The sequence below is a fragment of the Phocoena phocoena genome, chromosome 1 (genome assembly GCF_963924675.1).
Source record: "Phocoena phocoena chromosome 1, mPhoPho1.1, whole genome shotgun sequence".
In the NCBI taxonomy this organism is placed as follows: domain Eukaryota; kingdom Metazoa; phylum Chordata; class Mammalia; order Artiodactyla; family Phocoenidae; genus Phocoena; species Phocoena phocoena.
In genome coordinates, this window is record NC_089219.1 from 11,669,943 (window position 1) to 11,693,342 (window position 23,400).

At 46.2% G+C, this 23,400-nt stretch overlaps 1 protein-coding gene across 1 annotated transcript in view; it reads left to right on the forward strand.

Moving 5' to 3' along the window:
- FHAD1 (forkhead associated phosphopeptide binding domain 1) overlaps nt 1–23,400 on the forward strand; it is a 133,441-nt gene that overhangs the window by 29,786 nt on the left and 80,255 nt on the right. The window contains 3 exon segments of the mRNA XM_065872624.1: nt 6,300–6,570; nt 16,219–16,328; nt 19,414–19,650. Coding sequence (XP_065728696.1) covers nt 6,300–6,570; nt 16,219–16,328; nt 19,414–19,650 — 618 coding nt within the window.

Here is a 23,400-nt window from a genome sequence, read left to right on the forward strand (position 1 = left end):
AGTTACGGTGACACCCCGGGAGCTGTTGAGATAAAGGCCATTTGTCCTGGCACCAAGTAGCCCCCTCTCCTGGCTTCTGAGATCTACTGGCCACGTTTTATAGTCTCCATTCTGTCTTTCCAGGTCCATGGCTCCTCCGTGCTGTGGTCAGTGTGCCTGCTTGGCACCATCACCCCTACCCCCCAGGCCCTTCCAGACCTCCACATCTCTGTATGTTAAATTCTTCTGTAAAGAAGACGGTCTCTTCTCCCTCCTTTATGTATTTACTCACTAATGGATCTATGTCAGTATGGACTCGTGTATACTTATTTTACACTTTGAGTTATAATCCAATACTCATTAACTATTTCATCGCTCAAATTCTTCCAGCCTTGGCCACTGGGAGCTCTTTCAGGTTGGTTGCTGTGTCCTTGAGCATCTCCCCACCTTTTCGTTTGGGGCACTTCCTTACTCTCTGCTGTTACAAGATGCGCCTGGCTTAGCATGTATTTTCCCCATCCCAGCCCCAGAATCAAAGTCCTTTTTATTTACATTCTGTTTGCCAACTGTTCAGCTCAGTCAACGAACACCTACCATGAGTAGCAGGCACTCTGCTGGGTGCCAGTACAGCCAGTGATTGGCTGGTAAGTATTTAATGACCAGCTCTCTGGAAAGAGTAAAGTACATGCATGCATAGCATAAGGTTTACTGATACAAAGAATGTGTAGCACAGTCTTTCCACATAACAAGAAATACAGTACTCTTTCTTGTAAATTCTATATAGCCAGCTGAGTCTCACGGAATGCTTTCATTGACTTTAGCTGAACTCTTGTATCCACAGCCAATTTCTCATTGCAGTTGACGAATGAGAGAGCTCCCGACCTGAGCTCTGGTGGATATTTTGGGATATTTTGGATTTATGAATAATACAAGTGAAAAAAGAAAGACAAAGACATTAGAAGAACATCACACGTTCATCAGTGACATGAGTGACTTTTTTGCTGCATCAGAAAATAATTTTCAAATACTGGAAGAACGTTTCCCTGATTTTTTGTTCTATTCATAACATAATGGCTAAGACACAACATGCTTTTTTGTATAATCTGCATTGTTAACATTTTCTCCATTACCGTCTTAAGTCTAGGCAATCAACAAAACAAACAAACAAAAAAAAATCAAGCTCTACATGAACCACCATTATTAAACCTATTTGTAAAAGTTTTTAAAAATCAAGCCCTGATTTATAACGTTTCCTGATTTCTATGGTGTAATACGCCCTCCACGGTCAATTTCAAGCTCCCAATGACACATCCCTGAATACAGAGATGGAAAGAGAGGTGTGGTAACACATCACTATGTAGCATTTCCAACAGACACATATAGTAGAGCGAAATAACCTCAAGAGCATACGTAATAATAAAATAGAGTAAAATAATTAGGAAGGGGTGAGTTAAGTTTGTATCACCTTTGTTTCTGATATAATTTAATTGTAAATTTATGTAAGTTAATTCTTATTAATGGCTGTGTTTATCAACCAGTTGGCAAAATTCCTGGTCATTTAACAATCGGTTCTCTGGGCGGGTACCAGCTGGCCCCAGCACTCCCCTGGTACAGCAGTGAACATACCACAGGTCTTCCCGGATGGAGGCTGGGGTCCTCTGAGCTGCTTCCAGGGCATGGCATGTACCAGATGAATAACACTTCCATAAGACAGTTGTCAGTGTTCCTAGAAAATCCCGTTTCTAAGTAGCCCATGCGATGTCTTGTGGTTTTTCACACCATCTAATGCTCATTTCCTTTTTTTAACTTGGAAAGTATCCTATCATTCACTAACCAACCATCTAAGATCTGTTGGTGAGTATGGAAAGCAGGTAATAAATCATGACTTCGAGTAACCTAGAAGTCCTAAGAGCACAGGTATTAGAGTCAAATAGTGTCACCGCTTCCTGGCTGTGAGACCTTGGGCAAGTCATTTAACCTCTCTGAGCTTCAGTTTCTTAATCCACACAATGAGGGGTAAAATGCCTCCTCCAAGATTATTCTGGAGATCAGATGAGACCACATGCCTTAAGTGCCCACAGAGTCTGTGGCACATCTGTGGCTTCTCTACACAGTGGCTCATAGCCGTTGTATTGTCCACAATTACTTACAAATGGCAGAGCAGATAACAAGCTCTCCAAGGGCAAGGTCTAAGTTTCCACCTTCTCTGCAGGCTCCAGGGCTTCCTGGCAGAATTCATGTGTACTGTAGGCACTCAATGTGCAAACTACCTTGAATTTTTTTTAGGGTCTCCCATTCAACCTACACTCTTTACAGGGTTAGGAGCAGACGTTGGAGAAATAACACAAAGAACAAGTAGCTAATATGAAAAAAAAATGGATAGTGATTTCTTGAGTAAATCATTGACCCGTGTTTATTAAAGCTAATATAAATTCAGCCGTGGATGTGGTCATGGTTAATCCAGGTGGTTGACAACCTGCTATTTTAAAGGTAGTGTGGAAAAGAAGTCAGGAGTATAACATATGCTACCTCAAAAACAAAACAAAGAACCCAACCATGGCAACATACCATACGGTCAGAGAACAGACACAAAGAAAGAGAAAAGGCATTAGCATGTATTTTTAAATTAAAGTTTCTAAAAACAGACTTGGGGACTTTCCCGGTGACACAGTGGATAAGAATCCACCTGCCAATGCAGGGGACACAGGTTCGAGCCCTGGTCCAGGAAGATCCCACATGTTGCGGAGCAACTAGGCCCGTGTGCCACAACTACTGAGCCTGCGCTCTAGAGCCCACGAGCCACAACTACTGAGCCCGCGTGCCCCAGCTACTGCAGCCCATGCGCCTAGAGCCCACACTCCGAAACAAGAGAAGCCACCGCAAGGAGAAGCCCGTGCACCACAACAAAGAGTAGCCCCGGCTCGCCGCAACTAAAGAAAGCCTGCACGTAGCAACAAAAACCCAACACAGCCAAAAATAAATAAAATTAAATCTAAAATAAATAAATAATAAAAACAGACTTGTTGATAACTGACCTTGACCCCATGCTTCCTGTACACCCCAGAGCTGGCTTTTGATGTGAGTCTTTTTCTTATGTTTGCTTTTCTCCCTGCCTGTTTCGTTGTAGTTACCAGCAGCAATTTCTGAGAAAACCTTGACCTTCCCTGTGATAGAGCAAGCCGGCAAACTAGAGAAAACCAACTTTAACCGTCCAGCTAAAGCTACCCTCAACCAACACGCTTCAGAGAAAAAGAAAAACCCAAACTTTATTTTTTAATTTTTAAACCCGAAGAGCTTGGAGTCTCTGCTGCATTTACACATCTTTCGCTCCTTCCCCCTAGGGGCCCTATCGTTCAGGCTCTGTGTGCTGCAAGCGACAGAAACCAGCTCTAGCCGGCCTCAGGGATAGAGCACTTCAGGGTAGCACCCCAGCCAGGGCTCAAAACCAGCTTCCTTATCTTCCCCACCATGTTCACAGCAGCATAGTTACAATAGCCAAGAGGTAGAAACCACCCAAGTGCCCATGACGCTTAATGGATAAACAAAATACACTCTAAACTGTATGATGGAATATTATTTAGCCTTAAAAATGAAGGAAATTCTGACATGTTACAACACGGATGAACCTTGAGGACATTATGCTAAGTGGAATACACCAGTCACAAAAAGACAAGTACCATGTGATTTCACTTATCTGAGGTACTTGGTACTTAGAGTAGTCAAATTCATAGAGACAATGTTGGTCACCACGGGCTGGGTGGCAGAGGGAATGGGGAGTTGTTGTCTAATGGTGACAGAGTTTACGTTTTGCAAGACGAAAAAGTTCTGGAGATCCATCTCACAGTAATGTGAATATACTTAACACCACCGAACTATATACTTTAAAATGGCTAAGATGATAAATTTTATGTTGCAGGTTATTTACCACAATTTGAAAAATAAATAAACAGCTTCTCTCTCTCCATGTCTGGGCTCCACTCCCTCATGCTGGCTGCATTCTGAAGTCCCGCCAGGTCACTCCAGATCCTGGTGTCCAGCCAAGTCTTCTTGCGTCTCCTTGACTCTGATTGGATCACTTGCCCCACCACTGAACCAATCAGTATGGCCAGGGAGTGTGATTGGCTGATTGCTTAGCCCCACCCACAGCAATGGGCCGACAGATTGGGAGAGAGATTCCTGGAATTTCCAGAAGAGCCGGGTGGGTTGTAGCCTGTCCACTACAGCAGTGAACCACTTGAGGCGTGAGATATGACCACTCCCTTTAGCACCCTGGCAGTTAGTGGGCAGTAAGGCACATCTACCTCAGCATCCCAGCACAAAAGGGATTTCCTCGGGCTTCCCTGGTGGCACAGCGGTTGAGAGTCCGCCTGCCGATGCAGGAGACACGGGTTCGTGCCCCGATCCGGGAGGATCCCACATGCTGCGGAGCGGCTGGGCCCGTGAGCCATGGCCGCTGAGCCTGCTCATCCGGAGCCTGTGCTCCGCAACGGGAGAGGCCACGACAGTGAGAGGCCCGCGTACCGCAAAAAAAAAAAAAAAAAAGGAATTCCTCCACACTACCCGTGGTCCCTAGATTTGTTTTCTAGCAGGCGGGGGTAAAACATATTTAAATTTCCCCCTTCCCAACTTCAGCCCTTTCATTCGATAAATCTTTATTAAATAGATGAGGAAAGGTTATAGAAATGATTGAGGCAAGACAGCCCCAGAGGAGAGGACGGGAAGGGATAGGATGGATGGAGAAGTTAGTGCAAGGCAGGAGCAGGACACCTCAGCTTCTGAAAGGAGAGAAAGGAAGAAAGCTTAGGTGGAGACCGAGGTGCCCACACTGGAGAGAAATTCGAATCTTCACATAAGGTAACAAAGTTCTGGAACACTGCCAAGTCCGTTCCTGAAACAGGTTTCAACGGGGCCAGTGTCATCATAAATGCTGGGCCAGGTGTCATCAGGCAATTGGAGTTTGATTTTCCTGAACAGTATTCTCCCTGACTCCAAAAAAGTCTTCAGGGGAATTCACCGGATTCTTGACTTGGCTGGGAAAGACTGTAGCTAAAAGACTGGTTTGGGAACCTGAGTGAGTGGAGAACCTTCCTCTTGAATACAATCCAGCTGGAGCTATAGGAAGTTCTGTCTGCCAGCGCTCCTATTTCGGAAGCATTCTGTCCTGTTTCTCATTATGTGTCTCCGGTCTGAAGAAAGCGAAACGTGACCCGCCACAGGCAGCAAACCTTTGAACTTAGCTTCTTACTTGAAAAGTGTGTTTTTTTCTGCCAAGGGACTGGGGGCGGGAGGGGTGGGCAGAGGAGGGAGAGAGAGACAGAGAGGGAAAGAGCTTTCCAGAACCCCAGTCCCACCACCCTCTCCACCACCACCTGAGCTTGGTGACTTCCTTAACCTCTCCATGCCTCATTTGTAAGCTAGGAATAAGGAGAGCTCCTCCCCGGCAGGGCTATTGTGAGAAATCGGTGAGTAATTACAATAAATGGTAGCATTCACGATGTCACGGTTTAACCACTAGGCTCGGGGTGGGCCGGCCACAACAGCATTAACCAAGACAAAGCCAGGTGTCAGCACCTCTCAGCACTTGCTTCTCCTGGTTTAGATGGATTTTGATGTGCTCTCTGTTGAAAGTAGCTACAGACATCTTCCGCTGGGTCAGATGAAAAAAGGTTCCCTCGATAGATATTTATGGAGCGTCTGCCAAGAATCAGATGTGGCAGATGTTGAGGATCACAGGTTAATGAGCCAGTTGGGGTGCCGGCCACCCCAGAGCTCTCGGCTTCGGGGAACAGACGGAATGGGAGTGCCAGAGAGACAGTGTGGATGTGTGTGTCCTGGAGAGCTCATTCATTCTTTCAACCAGTGTTTAAGGACCTACTCTGTATGTGCCGAGGGTTTATTCTAGGAGCTGAGGACACGGTGCTGAGCAAGGTAGACAAAAAGCTCTCACCCTCGAGCTCGGAGGTGGCGTTCCACCAGCTCAGACGCTCACTACCATCTGTGATCCTGGGAAAGTCACTAGGTCTTGCTCAGCCTCGGGCTCATCACAGAGCATCAGGGGTATTAAATGAGGTAATGCATGCGAACCTTTTGACTGGGTGCCTGGCACGAAGGCTGCACCCAATAAATGGTGGTGCAGTAGTGTGCAAGGTGACCCATGGTGGGGACCACCATCCCAAATTTGGGGAGAGTCTGGGAGGGCTTCCTGGGAGAAGTGACTTATACGCTGAAATCTAGGGCAGCAATTATGTCGCCGGGACAGAAGGGTGAAGACCACCTCAGCTGCTCGTAACCTCCCCTGACCCTCTTGTCTGCCCCTGCAGGTCTCCTTCCCATGCGTGAGGGGCCCAGCACCTTGGCCAAGGCCACAGCCACCTCCGGCCACCCAGCAACCGAACCAGTCACCCTCACCACCACAGACCCCCTTCCACCCGGGCATCTGGCCAGCGCCAGTGCAGAGGAGCTGGTCCCCGGGATTCCCCGGGCCCCCCATGGTCCCACCTGCCTCCCACAAGCGGCCCGTGAGTGCCAGCGGGAAGATGTTCTCCTTCGTGGTGGACAGAGCCGCCCACAGGGTTCCCATCATCAAGCAAGGTACTCATGGGTGCTTCCATGGCGGCTTAGGGGATGGGCTTTTGGCTAGGAGGATGGGTCTCGGTTTCTGCTTTCCCCCTTTTTTAAAAAAAAAATTTTTATTGAGGTACAGTTGATTTACAGTGTTGTGTTAGTTTCAGGTATGCAGCAAACTGAATCTGTTAAACATATACATGTATCCACTCTTTTTTAGATTCTTTTCCCATATAGGCCACTACAGAGTATTGAGGAGAGTTCCCTGTACTATCCAGTAGGTCCTTCTTAGTTATCTATTTTATATATAGTATTGTGTATGTCAATCCCTCTCTTCCAATTTATCCCTCCCCCCTCTTATTCCCGGTAACCATAAGTTTATTTTCTACATCTGTAACTCTGTCTCTGTTTCGTAGATAAGTTCATCTGTACCTTTTTTTAGATTCCACATATAAGTGAGATCATATGATATTTGTCTTTCTCTGGCTTTTGTTCTCTGATTCTGAAGTAGAACATAATCAATTGTGAAAAAATTGGGGTAAGCAGAAAGTTAGAAAACAGTAAAAGATAAGCTGTCACGCTTATCACCATAGTTCTCCCTGTTGACTTTTTGGCACAAACTCCTCCAAGACTGTGCTCTGCCCATCTGCACACGTCAGTACCTCTGTGGTGAGTGTGTGTGTGTGTGTGTGTGTGTGTGTACGTATATATGAATATGTATGAATGTGTGTCAGAATCTAAATTTATATACTTCGACTCAGATGTACAGACATATTGGTAACTGAAATCCCTCTTGCCTTAGGAGGTTTTTAAATATTTTATTACCATTTTACAGGTTAGAGGAGACTGAGGCTTATGGAGAAAATTACTTCTCCGGAGGTGATATATTCAATCTAATCTAATCTAACACTTTTCAGTCAAATTTAAGGCTGGTTATCTCAGTGACTGTCACTCACAGCCTGGTCACTTTGGGGACACACAGCCATCAGGGTTTCCTTCGCCCCCCCTCCCCACCAGAAGGCCGCATGGCATTTGGGGAGGAGAATTCCCGTCTGTCACCATCCTCTTGGCCTTGCCAGCCTTACTGGCGGAGTAGCTGGGTGGACTTAGTCCCTGGCATGATTCCCAGGTTTCTTCTGTGGCCACTGGTGTGAAGGTCCCATTCTCTGTTTTCTGCGTCCCAGCACCAGACCCCTCTGAGTCCCCAGGTCTCTCGATGCCTCCACACCCTTCCCTGGTCTCACTCAGGACCACTCACCTAGTCACCTCCGTCAGCCATTCAAATAATAGTTATTATTCTGGGCTTCCCTGGTGGCGCAGTGGTTGAGAGTCCGCCTGCCGATGCAGGGGACACGGGTTCGTGCCCCGATCCGGGAGGATCCCACATGCCGCGGAGCGGCTGGGCCCGTGAGCCATGGCCGCTGAGCCTGCGCGTCCGGAGCCTGTGCTCCGCAACGGGAGAGGCCACAACAGTGAGAGGCCCGCGTACCGCAAAAAAAAAAAAATTATTATTCTGAAGTATACAGACTAAGGAGCAAATGAAAGGTATCTCTGCAGTTTACATCATCATCATCACCTAAGGAACGCTCATGTACCTACCACCCAGTTAAGAAATTACTCAGCCATTTCCCCCCAGCATTTTAACGTGAAAACTTTCAAACATACAGCAAAGCAAAAAGAATTTTACAGAGAACAGCTCTCCTCCTAATTCTACCGCTAACACTTTGCTATACTCTTTATTACATTTCTGTCTACCCATCCTTCTTGTCCTGCATTAATCCATCTTATTTTTTGATGCATTTCAAAATAAATAGCACACATCTGTAGTCCTCCCCCTAGATGTTTTAGCACATATACCATTAACTAGAATTCAACATTTTTTGTCTCCTTCATGTAAAATTAACACACAATGTGTATTAGTTATCATGATTGCATAACGAATTCTCCCCAAACTTAGCAGCCTAAAGCAAAAATCAAACATGTGTTATCATCTGTACGGTTTCTGTGGGTCAGGAACTTGGGAGCAGCTTAGCTGGACGGCTGTGGCTCAGGGTCCCTCGTAAGGCTGCAGTCATCTGAAGGCTTGACCTAGGCCGAGGATCCAGTTCCAAGACAGCGTGCTCTCATAGCTGTCAGCAGGAGGCCCCAGTTCCTCACCACATGGGCCTCCCCAGAAAGTGGCTGGAGTGTTCTCATGACACAGCCGCGGGTCCTCCTGAGCAAGTGATCCTGGAGAGCAAGATGGAAATTGCAGCATCTCTCGTGACTAAGCCTCAGGAGTCATGCCCTGTCATTGCTGCAATGTCCTGCTGGTTACGCAGGGCGTCACCCTCCCGTGTGGCAGAAGACTACACACGGGCCTGAAGACCAGGAGGCGGGGGTTATCGGCAGTCACCTTGGAGGCTGGCTACCACAGCCTGCCCTCGGGTCCTCAATGATTCACACTCCTCCTCCTCTCTCCCGAGGCCCCCCAGAATCTCACCCCATTAACAGCATCAGCTCAAATTCCAGAATCTCACCTAAATCAATGGGGCTCATGGGTGTAGTTCCTTAAGTTCAGCTCCTCGAGTCCTACTTCCAGAAATCTGAAGACCGATGAACCAAGTGTCTGTCCCTCACACACCCAGCACATATTGGTGGGACAGACATAGCATAACTGCTACATACACTCCTCTTGTTCCAAAAGAAGAAAAACAGGAAACACACAGGAGTCACTGGCCCAAAGCAGTTCTGAAATCCAGCTGGGAAAATATTGGCAGTTCCTTGATTGGGCTTCAGTCCAACTCTTGCCCAGAAATGACTTTCCAGGGCTCTTGGCTCTGCCCCCTGGTCCCTGAGTTCCACCTTCTGAGTCGTCCTACCTTTCCTATGAAAGGTATCACATGTATGTGGCTGCATAATTTTATAGCCTGCTTCCTGCCTGTAGAAGCTTGGAGGTCCAGACGCTTCTTTTACTTTTGTGGGTCTCTGTCAGTCTGAGTTGGCAGTGCGTCTTATTGGGGTTCATCCTACTAGGCAAAACCCACGCCCACAGATTTTTTTTGACACAAGCCCTTCCACCATGGGCTTCTGCAAAGACTGACAAAGGACAGAAGCTTCTTAGAAGCCCAGTTCTTTGACCGAAGGGTTCTCTTGGACACTGCCCTGGATCTGTATTCTTACAGATAGATTTTACAACCTATCAAATCTATCTTACAGACAGATTTTTCTTACAGATCGATTTTACAACAAAGGATTTTACAACCACACCCTCAGCTTCTTCTCTAGACTGTGTTTTCTTGAGAGCGCCCTTGATTTGATCTTTGCCCAGAACCTGTTTCTTGCATTTCATTTGCCACCTGGAGAGGCAGGGAATTTTCAAGCCCAGAGCACTGCCCTGGTTTAACAGCCTTTCCTTTAGCTGTCTGTCCCCCTCACATTTCACTATAAGTAGCAAGAAGTAACCAGGCAGCACCTTCCAAGACTCTGTCTGGGACTCTCTTTAGCTTGACCACTCAGCCTCATCACGAACATTTTCTACCTTCCTCATGACCACAGGCGACGTGTTATGAAACCTTCTGCCACCACCTAACAAGGATCCCTTAACCCCAGTAACATTTCCCTCACTTTCCTGGAAACCTTCCCTCACTGCCTCCTCAAAGGCCATCGGGCTTCTCCTAAGACTATTCAGGCTTTCTCAAAGACTCTTGGCAAGAGTCCTCCAGCTTCTGCCCACTGTTCCATCCCAAACCACTCCACATTTTAGGGTTTTTGTTAAATTTTGCATCACTCCTTGTGCCAAAACCTGTATCTGCTACTTATTGCTGCTTAACAGATTACTGCAGGATGTAATGGCCTAAAACAACCGTAAACATTGATTATCTCATAGTTTCTCTGAGTCAGGAATTTGGGAATGGCTTAGCTGGGTGATTCTTGCTCAGGATTTTTCATGAGGTTGCAGCAATGGTGTTGGCTGGGGCTGTGGTCATCTGGAGGCTTGTCTGGGGCTGGAGGACCCATCTCTAGGATGGTTCACTCACATGGCTTTTGGTAAGAGGCCTCAGTTCTTCACTAAGTGGACCTCTCCATAAGTTGCTTGAGTATCCTCAATGACATGGCTGCCGGCTCCTCCAGACAAGCGGTCCTAGAGAGTGAGGCAGAAGCTGCAATGTCTTTTATGATCTAACCTCAGGAATCAAACTCTGTCATTTCTGCAATATCCTTGGTTACATAGATAAGCTTTGTTATGGACTGAATTGCATTCCCCCAAAATTCATATGCTGAGGCCTCGATCCCAATATCGCAGAATGTGACTATATTTGGAGATAGCGTATTTAAATAGATGAGTAAGTTAAAATGAGATGATTGGGTGGGCCCTAATCCAAGGGCTGGTGTCCTTGTAAGAAGAGAGAGAGAGACGCCAGGGATGCACGTGCACAGAGAAAAGGCCATGTGAGGACACAGCAGGAAGGCGGCCGTCTGCAAGCCAAGGAGAGAGGCCTAGCCCTGCCCACACCTTGATCTTGGACTTCTAGCCTCCAGAACTGTGAGAAAATGAATTTCTTTTGTTAAGACCTCCTGTGGTGTTCTGTTATGGCAGCCCAAGCTAACTAATATAAAGTCCATCCAGTATTGGAGAGGATGATGCAAGGGTCTGAATACAAGGAGACAAGAATCAGTGGGGCCATCTTGGAGACTGGCTACCACACCATGAAAGGTATAGATCTTGAGTGTGCTTACTGAGTTTTTACGGTCGTGTACACCTATGTAAGCCGAATTCCTATCAAGATATATCACCCCAGAAAGTTCCCTCATGTCCCTCCCCAGTCAGTTCCCAGCCCCAGGCCCCAGAGGCAACCACTCTTCTGAATTCTTTTCCCACCATGGATTAGATATTCCTGTTCTAGAATCTCAAGTACACAGAACCAAGTAGTACATGTTCCTTTGTGGAAGGCTTTTCTCACTCAGCATAGTATTTCTGAGATTCATTCGTTTTGTTGTATGGATCATGTTCTGTTTTATGAACATATATACAGGGTTGTTATTTTTTTTTTTAATGCATCCTTTGGACACATGGCACATGGGCTGTTTCTTTTCTTTTCTGTTTTTCACTCCGCCATTTAAATTTTTCCACTGTAATCACCAGTTTCTCCAGTGCCATGTTGAACTTGGGGCCTCTCTAAAGGACTTGCATTCCCCCTGGAGAAATGAAGGATGAGTCGTATGGCTTAGAGTCCCTCACATCTACCTGGGCTCTATCTCCTCAACCTCTCAGCCAGGTCTCATGTTTCCAAACGTTTGCCCTCGTTCCCCTGACTCTCTCCCCATCCGCAGAAAAGGACTTTCATCTTCCCTTGTGATGGGGAGTTCCTTCCTGTCTGGGCCTCTCTACTCCACGCTTTAGAGAAAACTCTGTGCTCCAGTCCTCCATGCTGTCTCTTGACAGAAAAAACTTATTTTTAAGGGTTCTGAGAAAGCTCTTTCCTCTCTTAGCAAAGCTGGGCTCTTCAAATTAAATTGATTTACTGTTAGACTGTCATCTTGCTTTAGACTTGAAAAATTCTATTTGAAAACCCAAAGCCAAGGACTTATTTATTACAGGTCAGGTCAGGGTTTCTCAATCTTGGCACAGTGACATGTGGGGCCGGATAACTCCTTGTTATGGGATCTGTCCTGTTCACTATAGAATGTTTAGCAGCATCCCTGACTCCTACCCGCTAGAGATACCAGTAGCAACACCACCACCACCACCACCCACTAACTGTGGTACTCAAAAATGTCTCCAGACATTGCCAAAAATCAAAACGTCATTTTGCCTGGGGGCAAAATCACCCTGTTCTAGTTAATACTCATCCTTCCTTTTCCACAAGGCAATAAACCATCAGCTCCAAGGCCAAATCTTAACGGCCAGAGCTCATGGGAGGTGGGGAAGAATTACTGAGAAAAGAAAATATGTGGAGTGACTTATTAAAATAGCATCTTGATTCATACATTTTCCCAATAATGGGATCATATGAACCTAACATAGGTAACCTCCTTTTTTTTTTTGGCCGTGCTGCTCAGCTTGCGGGATCTTTGTTCCCCAGCCAGGGATGGAACCTGTGCCCCCTGCAGTGGAAGTACAGAATCCTAACCACTGCACTGCCAAGGAATTCCCTACCTGATTTTTAAAATTCAATAATATATCATAAACATCTTCCCACTTCAATACATTTACTGCATAGTGGTTAAAAGCATAGGCTCTGAATCCAACAAACTTACGTTCATCCCTCGACTCTACCACTTACCAGCTGTGTGTCCTTGAGCAGGTGACTTGACATCTCTGTGCCTCATATCTCTCACATATAAAATGGAGATGGGAATAATAATGCCTATCTCACTGGGTTGTTATGAAGACAAAATCGTATCCTGCCTGTAAGTGCTGAGCACAGCGCCTGGTGCATAGCGAACATTCAGTAAATATTAAAATTTAAAAATTATTACCTAACCACGATTGTTATTTAACTTTTATTTACAACTTACAATGTCTTAAAGACACAGTTAAGGTGCACACATACTGCCCTTGCTGCAGACTGGTGATTATTGGAGAGCACCAGGACAGCTGGGGGTTGTTAAAATATTAAAGTAACTCCCCTGCCGTTTGGCCAACAGCTCACGCCCAAAAATTCTTAAACTGCCTGTGTCCCCGTATCCGCCGTCCCACCGCCCCAGCCCTCCCGACCCTCCCTGGGGCTTCTCCCCGCTGGGACCTCTGAAGGATCCAGAAGCTGGAGTTAAGCCGGTTTGGTCATACATGGCCCTTAGGTTCTTTTTCATAAATAACAGTAGCCGGTAAAGAAGTTTGGGGTGGGTGAGAGGTAACTGCTCCAGCACCTCCCTACCTGGGTGTAAGGAAAGCGAGTCTCAGAGCAAATTCTAGCCCCACAAAGACTTTGAGTAGACACACCATCTCCAGTAAAGGGACCCCATCGATCAGGCTGTTCTGTAGGTTTGATGAAGTCCCCCCTCCGGCCATCATCTTGCAGGGAAGGGTCCCCTCGAGACAGCCACGACAGGGTCGCAGAGGCAGCCGGGGTCACCCCTAGAGATGGCATCAGACGCCAGAGCTCTAAACTGAGACTGGACAGGGGCGCAGTTAGGGTCAGACCCCGGGGCCCTCCCTGGGGACACAGGCCAGGCAGGCAGTACCTTCCTCCAGTGGGAGCCGATTTCTAGCATTCAGTATACCAGCTAAGAGGCCACCCTTTTACCAATAAGAACCCATTTCTGGCCTTCAGTTTGCTAACCAGGAAGACTCTAGGGGTCACAGCTGCCTCTGGACGGTAGCCTGTCTGATGTAATACTGCCCGGCCACACCAGACCTGGGAACCACAGATTCTGGCAACTGACTGCCCCAGCCTGAAAATTAAATGGCCGGCACACACGTAGCATCAAACAGACTATGCTGAATGTTTAGAAACTAAGCCACAGGCCTGTGACAATCCTCGATGCGCCACAGGGACCCCCGCAGAATTAGGCTGCATGATATAGTCAAGCCTGCACCAGAAGACGATTTTTTAAAAATCTCTTTTCTCTATTCCTTTTTTTTCCTAGCCCAGTTATAGATGTTGGCAGGAAAGGAGGTGTTTGTTAGGTCAGGAAGAAGGGGGAAATGTTCTGGTTCTGTGCTTTCTGCTACGGCAGCACCAGCCCCAGTGGCTGCTCAGCATCCGAAATTGTGGCCCGTGCGACTGAGGAACCAAACGTTTAATTTTAATTCATTTAAATTTAAAAACTGATATGTGATCCAGTTATTGAAAGGGTCGAAGTCTGTCTGGAACATGTCGAGTTGGCGAATCGACTTTTTCGACTCTAAGTTTTTGTGGAATCTGAAAACAGATCAAGTCTTCCTCCTGAAAATTCAGTTTCCAAATTGAGATGTGCCATCAGTGTAAAATAAACCCCAGATTTCAAAGGCTTCATACCTCGAAGAAAAAGAATATAAAATTTTCTGCTTATTTTTTGTCGATTACGTGTTGAAATGATATTTTTTTTCATGTATTGGGTTAAATAAAATTTATCGTTAAAAAATTCATCTCTTCTTTTTACCTTTTTAACGCGACTACTAGAAAATTGAAAATTGCATTCAGTAGCTCGCATCAGGCACTGCTGCTGTAGTCAGTTAGGACTTAGCTGCTCAGGACCCAAGAGGGTCAGATGGGGGCAGTGAGCTTCAAATAAAAGTTTTCTAATCATGGACCTAGTTGGGGAGGTAGAAGGAGAGAAAATGGGCAGCTGCTGAAGTTCCAGGCCCTTCTGTTCCTCGCGCTCCAGGAAACACTGTGGCCAGGGCTGCTCATTCAACACGCAAGGCTGTGCATTCTCCGGGCACCACAGGCCATCAGCTATGTCCACTAGAGGTTCTGGGCTCCAAAAACAGGTTTGAGACCTGGCTGGGGGGCAGGAATCTTTGACTCTAAAATGCATAAATAAAAAATGCAGAAGCAAAATGAATAAATGATTGAATGAATGTCCACAAACATGACGGTGCGTGCGTCATTCATCATTAATGTTAATACTCATTAAAGTTTCATCACCTTTGAAAACAATTTCTTCAGTTTCTCACTTCACAAGAAGTGACTGTCCAGAAACCATAGTCACTAGGACATTTAAAATACGCCGCCTGGGCCCAAGTGACCTCACAAGTAGAATTATAGAAATCTTTACAAAAGTTTCTACACCAATAAAAAAAAAAAATGTATTGAGTGTTGATGTGAGTGAATTGCGAGATGTCTGATGTGATACAGAGTGGGGCCCCCAAACATAATGCCATACTCCCCGAAAGTCATATAAACAGCCCTTGTAACATTGGGGTTAATAAGAGAAAAATTAGGAAAGCTTAAATGTCTATCAAGTGGATCCTAGTTAAATACGTTTGGCACACTTGTACAGTGGACCACAATGCTACCATCGAAAAGAACCCGGTACAGCTACAAATACTGACATGGGAAGATGTTTTTGATGTTGTTAGCTGAAAAGTAAGCTGGAGAAGAATCTCTGTCATGTAAATCCATTTTTGTTTTTTGAAAAGATATGACTGCAATAAAAAAAATATAGCTAACGTTTAGTGCTAAATGCTCTACATGAGGGGTCAGCAAACTTTTCCTGTAAGGAGCCAGATAGTAAATACTTTAGGGTTTGTGAGTCACATGGTCTCTGCTGCAACTACTCAGCTCTGCCTTTGTAGCTGGGAAGCAGCCATAAATAATATGTAAATGAATCACTGTGGCTGTGTTGCAATAAAACTTTATTTACAAAACTAGGCAGAAGGCCAGATTTGGCCACAGGGCCATAGTGTGCCAACCCCTGCTCTATATCATTATTCTATTTAATCTCCAGATAGCCCTTTATAGCAGAGACTATCAGTGGTCCTAAATTATATATGTGGAAACTAAGGCTTAGAGAGAGTAAATGACTTGCCTAAGGTCATCAGCTCCTATGCGGCATAGAAAAAAGTCTGGAAAGAGACACAACACAGTGCATCTGTGCAGTTAACGCTGGGGAAGAGAAATGAGGCAGCTCTTACCCTTTCCAGTACTCCTGTAATGCTTTCATTGCATAAGTCTCATGAATGTGAAGGTTAATCTGAAAATATTCTTTAAGACTTTGGGGAAACTCACAGTCTCCTCTGCATTCTCTGTCGACCTTGTGTGTTAGTGTGGACCAACGCCGTGGAACTGTCGGAACGATCAGTGGCCGAGGAAATTCCTGGGGCAGGGTTCTCCAGAGAAATTTTTGTGGACCAGGACCTGGCCCAGCACGATAAGGTGAGGGGTCTTGGGGAAGGACGGAGCTACAGCAGCAAGAGGGACCATGGAGAGATTGCCACTGCCTCTTGTTCACTGTGTCTCAAGGACTGCCTCTTTTTCCCACTTCCAAGAAACCACCTCTTCCTCCCAAGACATTCAGCCAGGTTTGGCCATTGCTCATTTTATCCCAGATAACATCTACAGCTACAAGGTACTGAGCACCTACTGTGTGCTGGGCCATGTCCTGTGCACTTGACATTTATTAGCTCGTTAATCTTCACCAACTTCAATATAGATTTTATCACCCTCACTTTGCAGATGAGGAAACTGAAGCTCAGAGAGGTTAAGTAATGTGTTAAAGGTTGCCCAGTGCAAGGAGCAGTGTTAGGATTCAAACCAAGTCTGGTTAACTTCTCAGAGGGTACTTCTAACTCCCACACAGTAATCACTTGGTCAACCCTGAGTGATGGAACAGTGATGCAAAAACACGTTCCTAGCAGGAGCAAGTGAGCACTGAAGTCAGGGAGGCCTGGGCAGAGAGACTCGTTAAAGAACCAGAGAGGTTTAAAGCAGGGATGCGAGCAGAACAGATGGATTCAAGCCATCCTGGGAAGGGCCCAGGTCAATTTCTCCCCGCTTAGACACGACCTGAAAGTTACTCTAAAAGAAGCAGTCTATAATATCTTGCTTTCCTTAAGGGCCAGGGCCTGCTCCCACAGCAATTCTCGGAGTTTGTGAGGAGCAGACCTACCTGGGGTTCTTGTCAGACACGGAAATCCAAAACTTCAGGAGGCAGGGGGTTCCAACTCAGGCATCCTGGGACCAGACTCTGAAAAATGTTGCAGAAAGGCGAGAAGCCACGCTCAGATTCTGTATTTATCGCTGTGTAACAAGCCACCCCAAAACTTAGTGGCTTAAAACAGCAATTCATTATTCCCCAGAATCTATGGGTTGACCTGGCAGGTTCCTTTGCTCGCGTCCCCTGGCCTCACTCGTGCAGGCTCAGTCAGCCGCTGGCTTGGCCAGGCTGGTGGTCTCCATTGGCCTCCTTCCCACATCTGGGGCCTCAGCCAGGATGCCTGGACTGGTGGGCCCCTTTCTGCATGTGGTTTTTCATCACAGCACGGTGGGCTCAGGGTTCCCAGGGGGCCAGAGCAGAAGCTGCACAGCCTGTAAGAACTTGCGTGGAGATCATACAGCATCACTTCCACTCCATTCTGTTGGTTAAAGCAAGTCACAGGGCCAGCCCAGACTAGAGGGTGGGGAAATAGACTGGATGGCAAAGCTGCAAAGTATTTGTAGCCACTTTTCAACCTGCCTCAATTTTAACTTGGAAATATAGTGCAACCACTATAAATTTTTCTATTTATAGAAAATTTTTATAAGCCATTTATAATTTTTTCTATTTATAATAGAAATAATTTTTTCTATTTATAAGCCATTTATACCCTGACTTGCCAGGACTCCTTCAAGTGACAATAAACAAATTAGCTTGAGGGGGAGCATTTATTAGCTCATCTTACTGGAAAATTTAAAGGGCCGCTAGCTTCAGGTATGGCTAGATCCAGGAGCTTGAATGATGTCATCCGAACACCTCCCCACTACCCATCTCTCCCCTCTGTTTCCCTCAGAGTCTGGCTTTCTACATAAGGCTGGCTTTGTGTGTTAGAAAAGACAAACCCCGGCAAACAAGCCTACATATTTAAAGGTTGTGATCCAAAAGAAGGCAAGACCCTCTCCCTCTGTAATCGATGTGTGAAATCTCTGATTGACCAGCTTGGGCCACAGGCACACGGGGAGGTGGGACAGGAAGGAGCAGGGCACGTGACTGACAGTCCTACCCAGACCACATGGAAGGAGGAACGCTCCCTCCAAGAAGGGCAAGGGGACCCTCACCAGGAAAGCAGAACCCACGGCTGTCCGCTGCCCTCTGCAAACTTCTTATATTCCAGCACTGGCACGGGGCCTGGCACTTAGCTGCTGCCCGATGAATGTTTGTTGCATGAAAAATGAAGCACCTGGCTGATCATAACAGGGTGAAGCGGGGGAAACTGCCCAGGCGTAGGGAACATGTCTGACGCTCTCTCTTGAAGTTTGGCCACCAGCGTTCACAAGGGCCCAAAGGAAGGCCCCTGGCAGCAGCTGGCAATGTCAGACAGGCTTTCTCATGAGCGAGACCCTGTCCTTCCCCAGGTCACGGAGCTAGCAGGTCGTGAGGCTGACTGGACGGCTCCCCTGGGAATGAGCTGGCCTAGAAATTGCCCGTTTACCTCCTCCTGTGGCTGCTTTGGAAAAGGCCTCTGGGGCACTTTTCTTCTTCTTCTTCAGTTTTTCTGACATTTTATTGATAACTTCTGGTGAGAAGTTTGGGGGATTTTTTTTTTCCTTTTTTGGAAAACCTAACAAATGCTTTGGCTGCAGAGCTTTTTCACTGGAGAGACGGAGGGCAGGGTTAATTATACCTGTGGGTAAAGTCTAGCAGCAATTTTGTTTTTCCAGCCGAAAGTTTACATGAGCCCACGCAAAGAGATCACCATTCCTGTCTCATTTACTTTCCAGATTCAGTTACCTGGAAAAAATTCATACATGAATAGCCAAAAGAGGCAGGAAGTACTAGAAGAGAGGAAAGGGAAAACAAATATTTCAGAATGTTTTAAGTTAAAAAAAATAACCCTCGTTATAGGCAGAATGTGGTCAAACAGAATGTTGTTTTCCTGATTACCTTTCCTAGGTCCCCAGTGTGCTAGGCTGAATATTACAAATGAAAATATTATAAGTAAACTTTCTAGCAACAAAAGTTCCCAAGTGGGATGGTTGTTCTTAGTATGAAAGTATAATTCTCGGGGAAAGGAAAGTTTCTGTACCTGTGAGGTATAGACATCCATTACAGGAGTCTGTATACAAGTACATCATTTTAACCAAATTCTTGTCTCTATGAGATTTTCCAAGCGACAGAGATAGCCTTGAAAGTCTGCTTTTTCCCTCCCTGCCTGCCCTCACCTTCCCAAAGAATGATACCATATTTTTCCTGTATTTCTTTAAATGGGCTCAGCCTTACACCCAGACCCACACCTAGTAAATTTCCCATCTGGCCTCCACCCAGGATGAAATAATTCTGCTGCTGGGAAAAGAAGTCAGCCGTCTCTCGGATTTTGAACTTGAATCCAAATACAAAGACACCGTGATAGCAAGCCTGCACAACGAAGTGGCCAACCTGAGCCAGAAGCTGTTGGAAACAGCCGCCTCCAGGCAGAAGGAGAGGGTGATCCCGCCCAAGTTTCAGGTTCCGCATGAAGAGGACGTTGCCCAACAGAGAGAGATCCAGAGCTTGAAAGACCAGGTAGGGCTCAGAGACAAGTGGGTCAGGGCCTTGGGGTCACAACACAGGGTGACAGCTCTCAGGGAGAGCCTGGGCGGAGCCACCCGGGTAGTTAGAAATGGGCAGTGAGCATAGCATGGTGGAGAAGAGTGCAGATCCAGGGAGTGGAGGGTTGGCAGGTTTCTAGCCTTGTAAGAACAATATTAGATTTGATTAAGTGCCTACCGTGTTCAGGCCCTGGTGCAGGCACTTTTGGTGTATTAGCTTATTTATTTATGGCTGCATTGGGTCTTCGTCGCTGCGCGGGCTTTCTCTAATTTCAGTGAGCAGGGGCTACTCTTTGCTGTGGTGCGTGGGCTTCTCATTGCAGTGGCTTCTCTTGCTGCAGAGCATGGGCTCTAGACGCGCGGGCTTCAGTAGTTGCAGCATGAGGGCTTCAGTAGTTGTGGCTCGCAGGCTCTAGAGTGCAGGCTCAGTAGTTGTGGCCTACAGGCTTAGTTGCTCCATGGCATGAGGGATCTTCCTGGACCAGGGCTCGAACCCGTGTCCCCTGCATTGGCAGGCGGATTCTTAACCACTGCACCATGAGGGAAGTCCCCGCATTAGCTATTTAAACCTCAGTCTTCTGACACCTGCCATTCTACAGATGAGGAGACTGAGGCAGGCTCAGAGATGCCCAGGAGCTCATTACAGCTTGCACAGCAAGTGAGAGGCAGTGATGTGATTTCAGTTCAGCTCTGCCATCTTGTACACCTCATGCTTTCACACCCACTTTGCATTTCCACCCAGCTCCTGTCACTTCAGTGATCTCTTCTCACACCCACCCAGACCCAGCCAGACCCAGCCAGAAAAAGCTGGAGATGGGGAGAAGGAACCCCACAGTGTTCCAAACACTGAGGCCTTTATCAAACCCTGAAGGCAGCTGCTGGTTCATTTACAGGGAATTTCACCAAAAATTCTCCACCCAGAATGTCTGGATTTACCAGTCAACTTCCTTTCTCATGAAATTAAATCCAAAAAAAAAAAAAAAATTTTTAAGTTTTAAACAACTACTTTAAAATTGGCCATTGCGGGGCTTCCCTGGTGGCGCAGTGGTTGGGAGTCCGCCTGCCGATGCAGGGGACACGGGTTCGTGCCCCGGTCTGGGAGGATCCCACATGCCGCGGAGCGGCTGGGCCCGTGAGCCATGGCCGCTGAGCCTGCGCGTCTGGAGCCTGTCCTCCGCAACGGGAGAGGCCACAACAGTGAGAGGCCCGCGTAACGCATAAAAAAAAAAAAAAAAAAAAAAAAAAAAAAAAATTGGCCATTGATCTTGTACATAAATTATATCTCAACAAAGTTAATAAAAAAGCAATTGGTCATTGATGAATTTTGGCCTCAGTGCATAATTCTGCTTAAAACCGTAGTCAGATTTGGTTCAAGATGGCAGAGTAGGAGGATGTGCGCTCACTCCCTCTTTCGAGAACACCAGAATCACAACTAACTGCTGAACAATCATCGACAGGAAGACACTGGAACTCACCAAAAAAGATACCCTACACCCAAAGACAAAGGAGAGGCTGCAATGAGACAGTAGGAGGGGCGCGATCACAATAAAATCAAGTCCCGTAACTGCTGAGTGGGTGACTCACAAACTGGAGAACGCTTACACCACAGAAGTCCACCCACTGGAGTGAAGGTTCTGTGCCCCCACGTCAGGCTTCCCAACCTGGGGGTCTGGCAACGGGAGTAGGAATTCTTAGAGAATCAGACTTTGAAGGCTAGCGGGATTTGATTGCAGGACTTCGGCAGGACTGGGGGAAACAGCGACTCGACTCTTGGAGGGCGCACACAAAGTAGTGTGCACATCGGGACCCAGGGGAAGGAGCAGTGACCCCATAGGAGACTGAACCAGACCTACCTGCTAGTGTTGGAGGGTCTCCTGCAGAGGCAGGGGGCAGCTGTGGCTCACCAAGGGACAAGGACACTGACAGCAGAAGTTCTGGAAAGTGCTCCTTGGCATCAGCCCTCCCAGAGTCCACCATTAGCCCCACCAAAGAGCCCAGGTATGCTCCAGTGTTGGGTTGCCTCAGGCCAAACAACCAACAGGGAGGGAACCCAGACCCACCCATCAGCAGACAAGCAGATTAAAGTTTTACTGAGCTCTGCCGACCAAAGAAACAGTCAGCTCTACCCACCACCAGTCCCTCCCATCAGGAAGCTTGCACAAGCCTCTTAGATAGCCTCATCCAACAGAGGGCAGACAGCAGAAGCAAGAAGAACTACAATCCTGCAGCCTGTGGAACAAAAACCACATTCACAGATACACAAAATGAAAAGGCAGAGGACTATGTACCAGATGAAGGAATAAGATAAAACCCCAGGAAAACAACTAAATGAAGTGGAGATAGGCAACCTTCCAGAAGAAGAATTCAGAATAATGATAGTGAAGATGATCCAGGACCTCGGAAAAAGAATGGAGGCAAAGATTGAGAAGATGCAAGAAATGTTTAACAAAGATCTAGAAGAATTAAAGAACAAACAAACAGAGATGAAAAATACAATAACTGAAATGAAAAATACACTAGAAGGAATCAATAGAATAACTGAGGCAAAAGAATGGATAAGTGACCTGGAAGACAGAATGGTGGAATTCACTGCTGCGGAACAGAATAAAGAAAAAAGAATGAAAAGAAATGAAGACAGCCTAAGAGACCTCTGGGACAACATTAAACGCAACAACGTTCACATTATAGGGGTCCCAGAAGGAGAAGAGAGAGAGAAAGGACCCAAGAAGATATTTGAAGAGATTATAGTCAAAAACTTCCCTAACATCGGAAAGGAAATAGCCACCCAAGTTTAGGAAGCACAGAGAGTCCCATACAGGAGAAACCCAAGGAGAAACACACCGAGACACATAGTAATCAAATTGGCAAAAATTAAAGACAAAGAAAAATTATTGAAAGCAGCAAGGGAAAAATGACAAATAACATACAAGGGAACTCCCATGAGGTTAACAGCTGATTTCTCAGCAGAAACTCTACAAGCCAGAAGGGAGTGACATGATATACTTAAAGTGATGAAAGGGAAGAACCTACAACCAGATTACTCTACCCCGCAAGGATTTCATTCAGATTCGGTGGAGAAATCAAAAGCTTTACAGACAAGCAAAAGCTAAGAGAATTCAGCACCACCGAACCAGCTCTACAACAAATGCTAAAGGAACTTCTCTAAGTGGGAAACACAAGAGAAGAAAAGGACCTACAAAAACAAACCCAAAACAATTAAGAAAATGGTAATAGGAACATACATATCGATAATTACCTTAAACGTGAATGGATTAAACGCTCCAACCAAAAGACACAGGCTCGCTGAATGGATACAAAAACAAGACCCATATATATGCTGTCTACAGGAGACCCACTTCAGACCTAGGGACACATACAGACTGAAAGTGAGGGGATGGAAAAAGCTATTCCATGCAAATGGAAATCAAAGGAAAGCTGGAATAGCAATACTCATATCAGATAAAATAGACTTTAAAATAAAGAATGTTGCAAGAGACAAGGAAGGACACTACGTAATGATCAAGGGATCAATCCAAGAAGAAGATATAGCAATTATAAGTATATATGCACCCAACATAGGAGCACCTCAATACATAAGGCAACTGCTAACAGCTCTAAAAGAGGAAATTGACAGTAACACAATCATAGTGGGGGACTTTAACACCTCACTTACACCAATGGACAGATCAACCAAACAGAAAATTAATAAGGAAACACAAGCTTT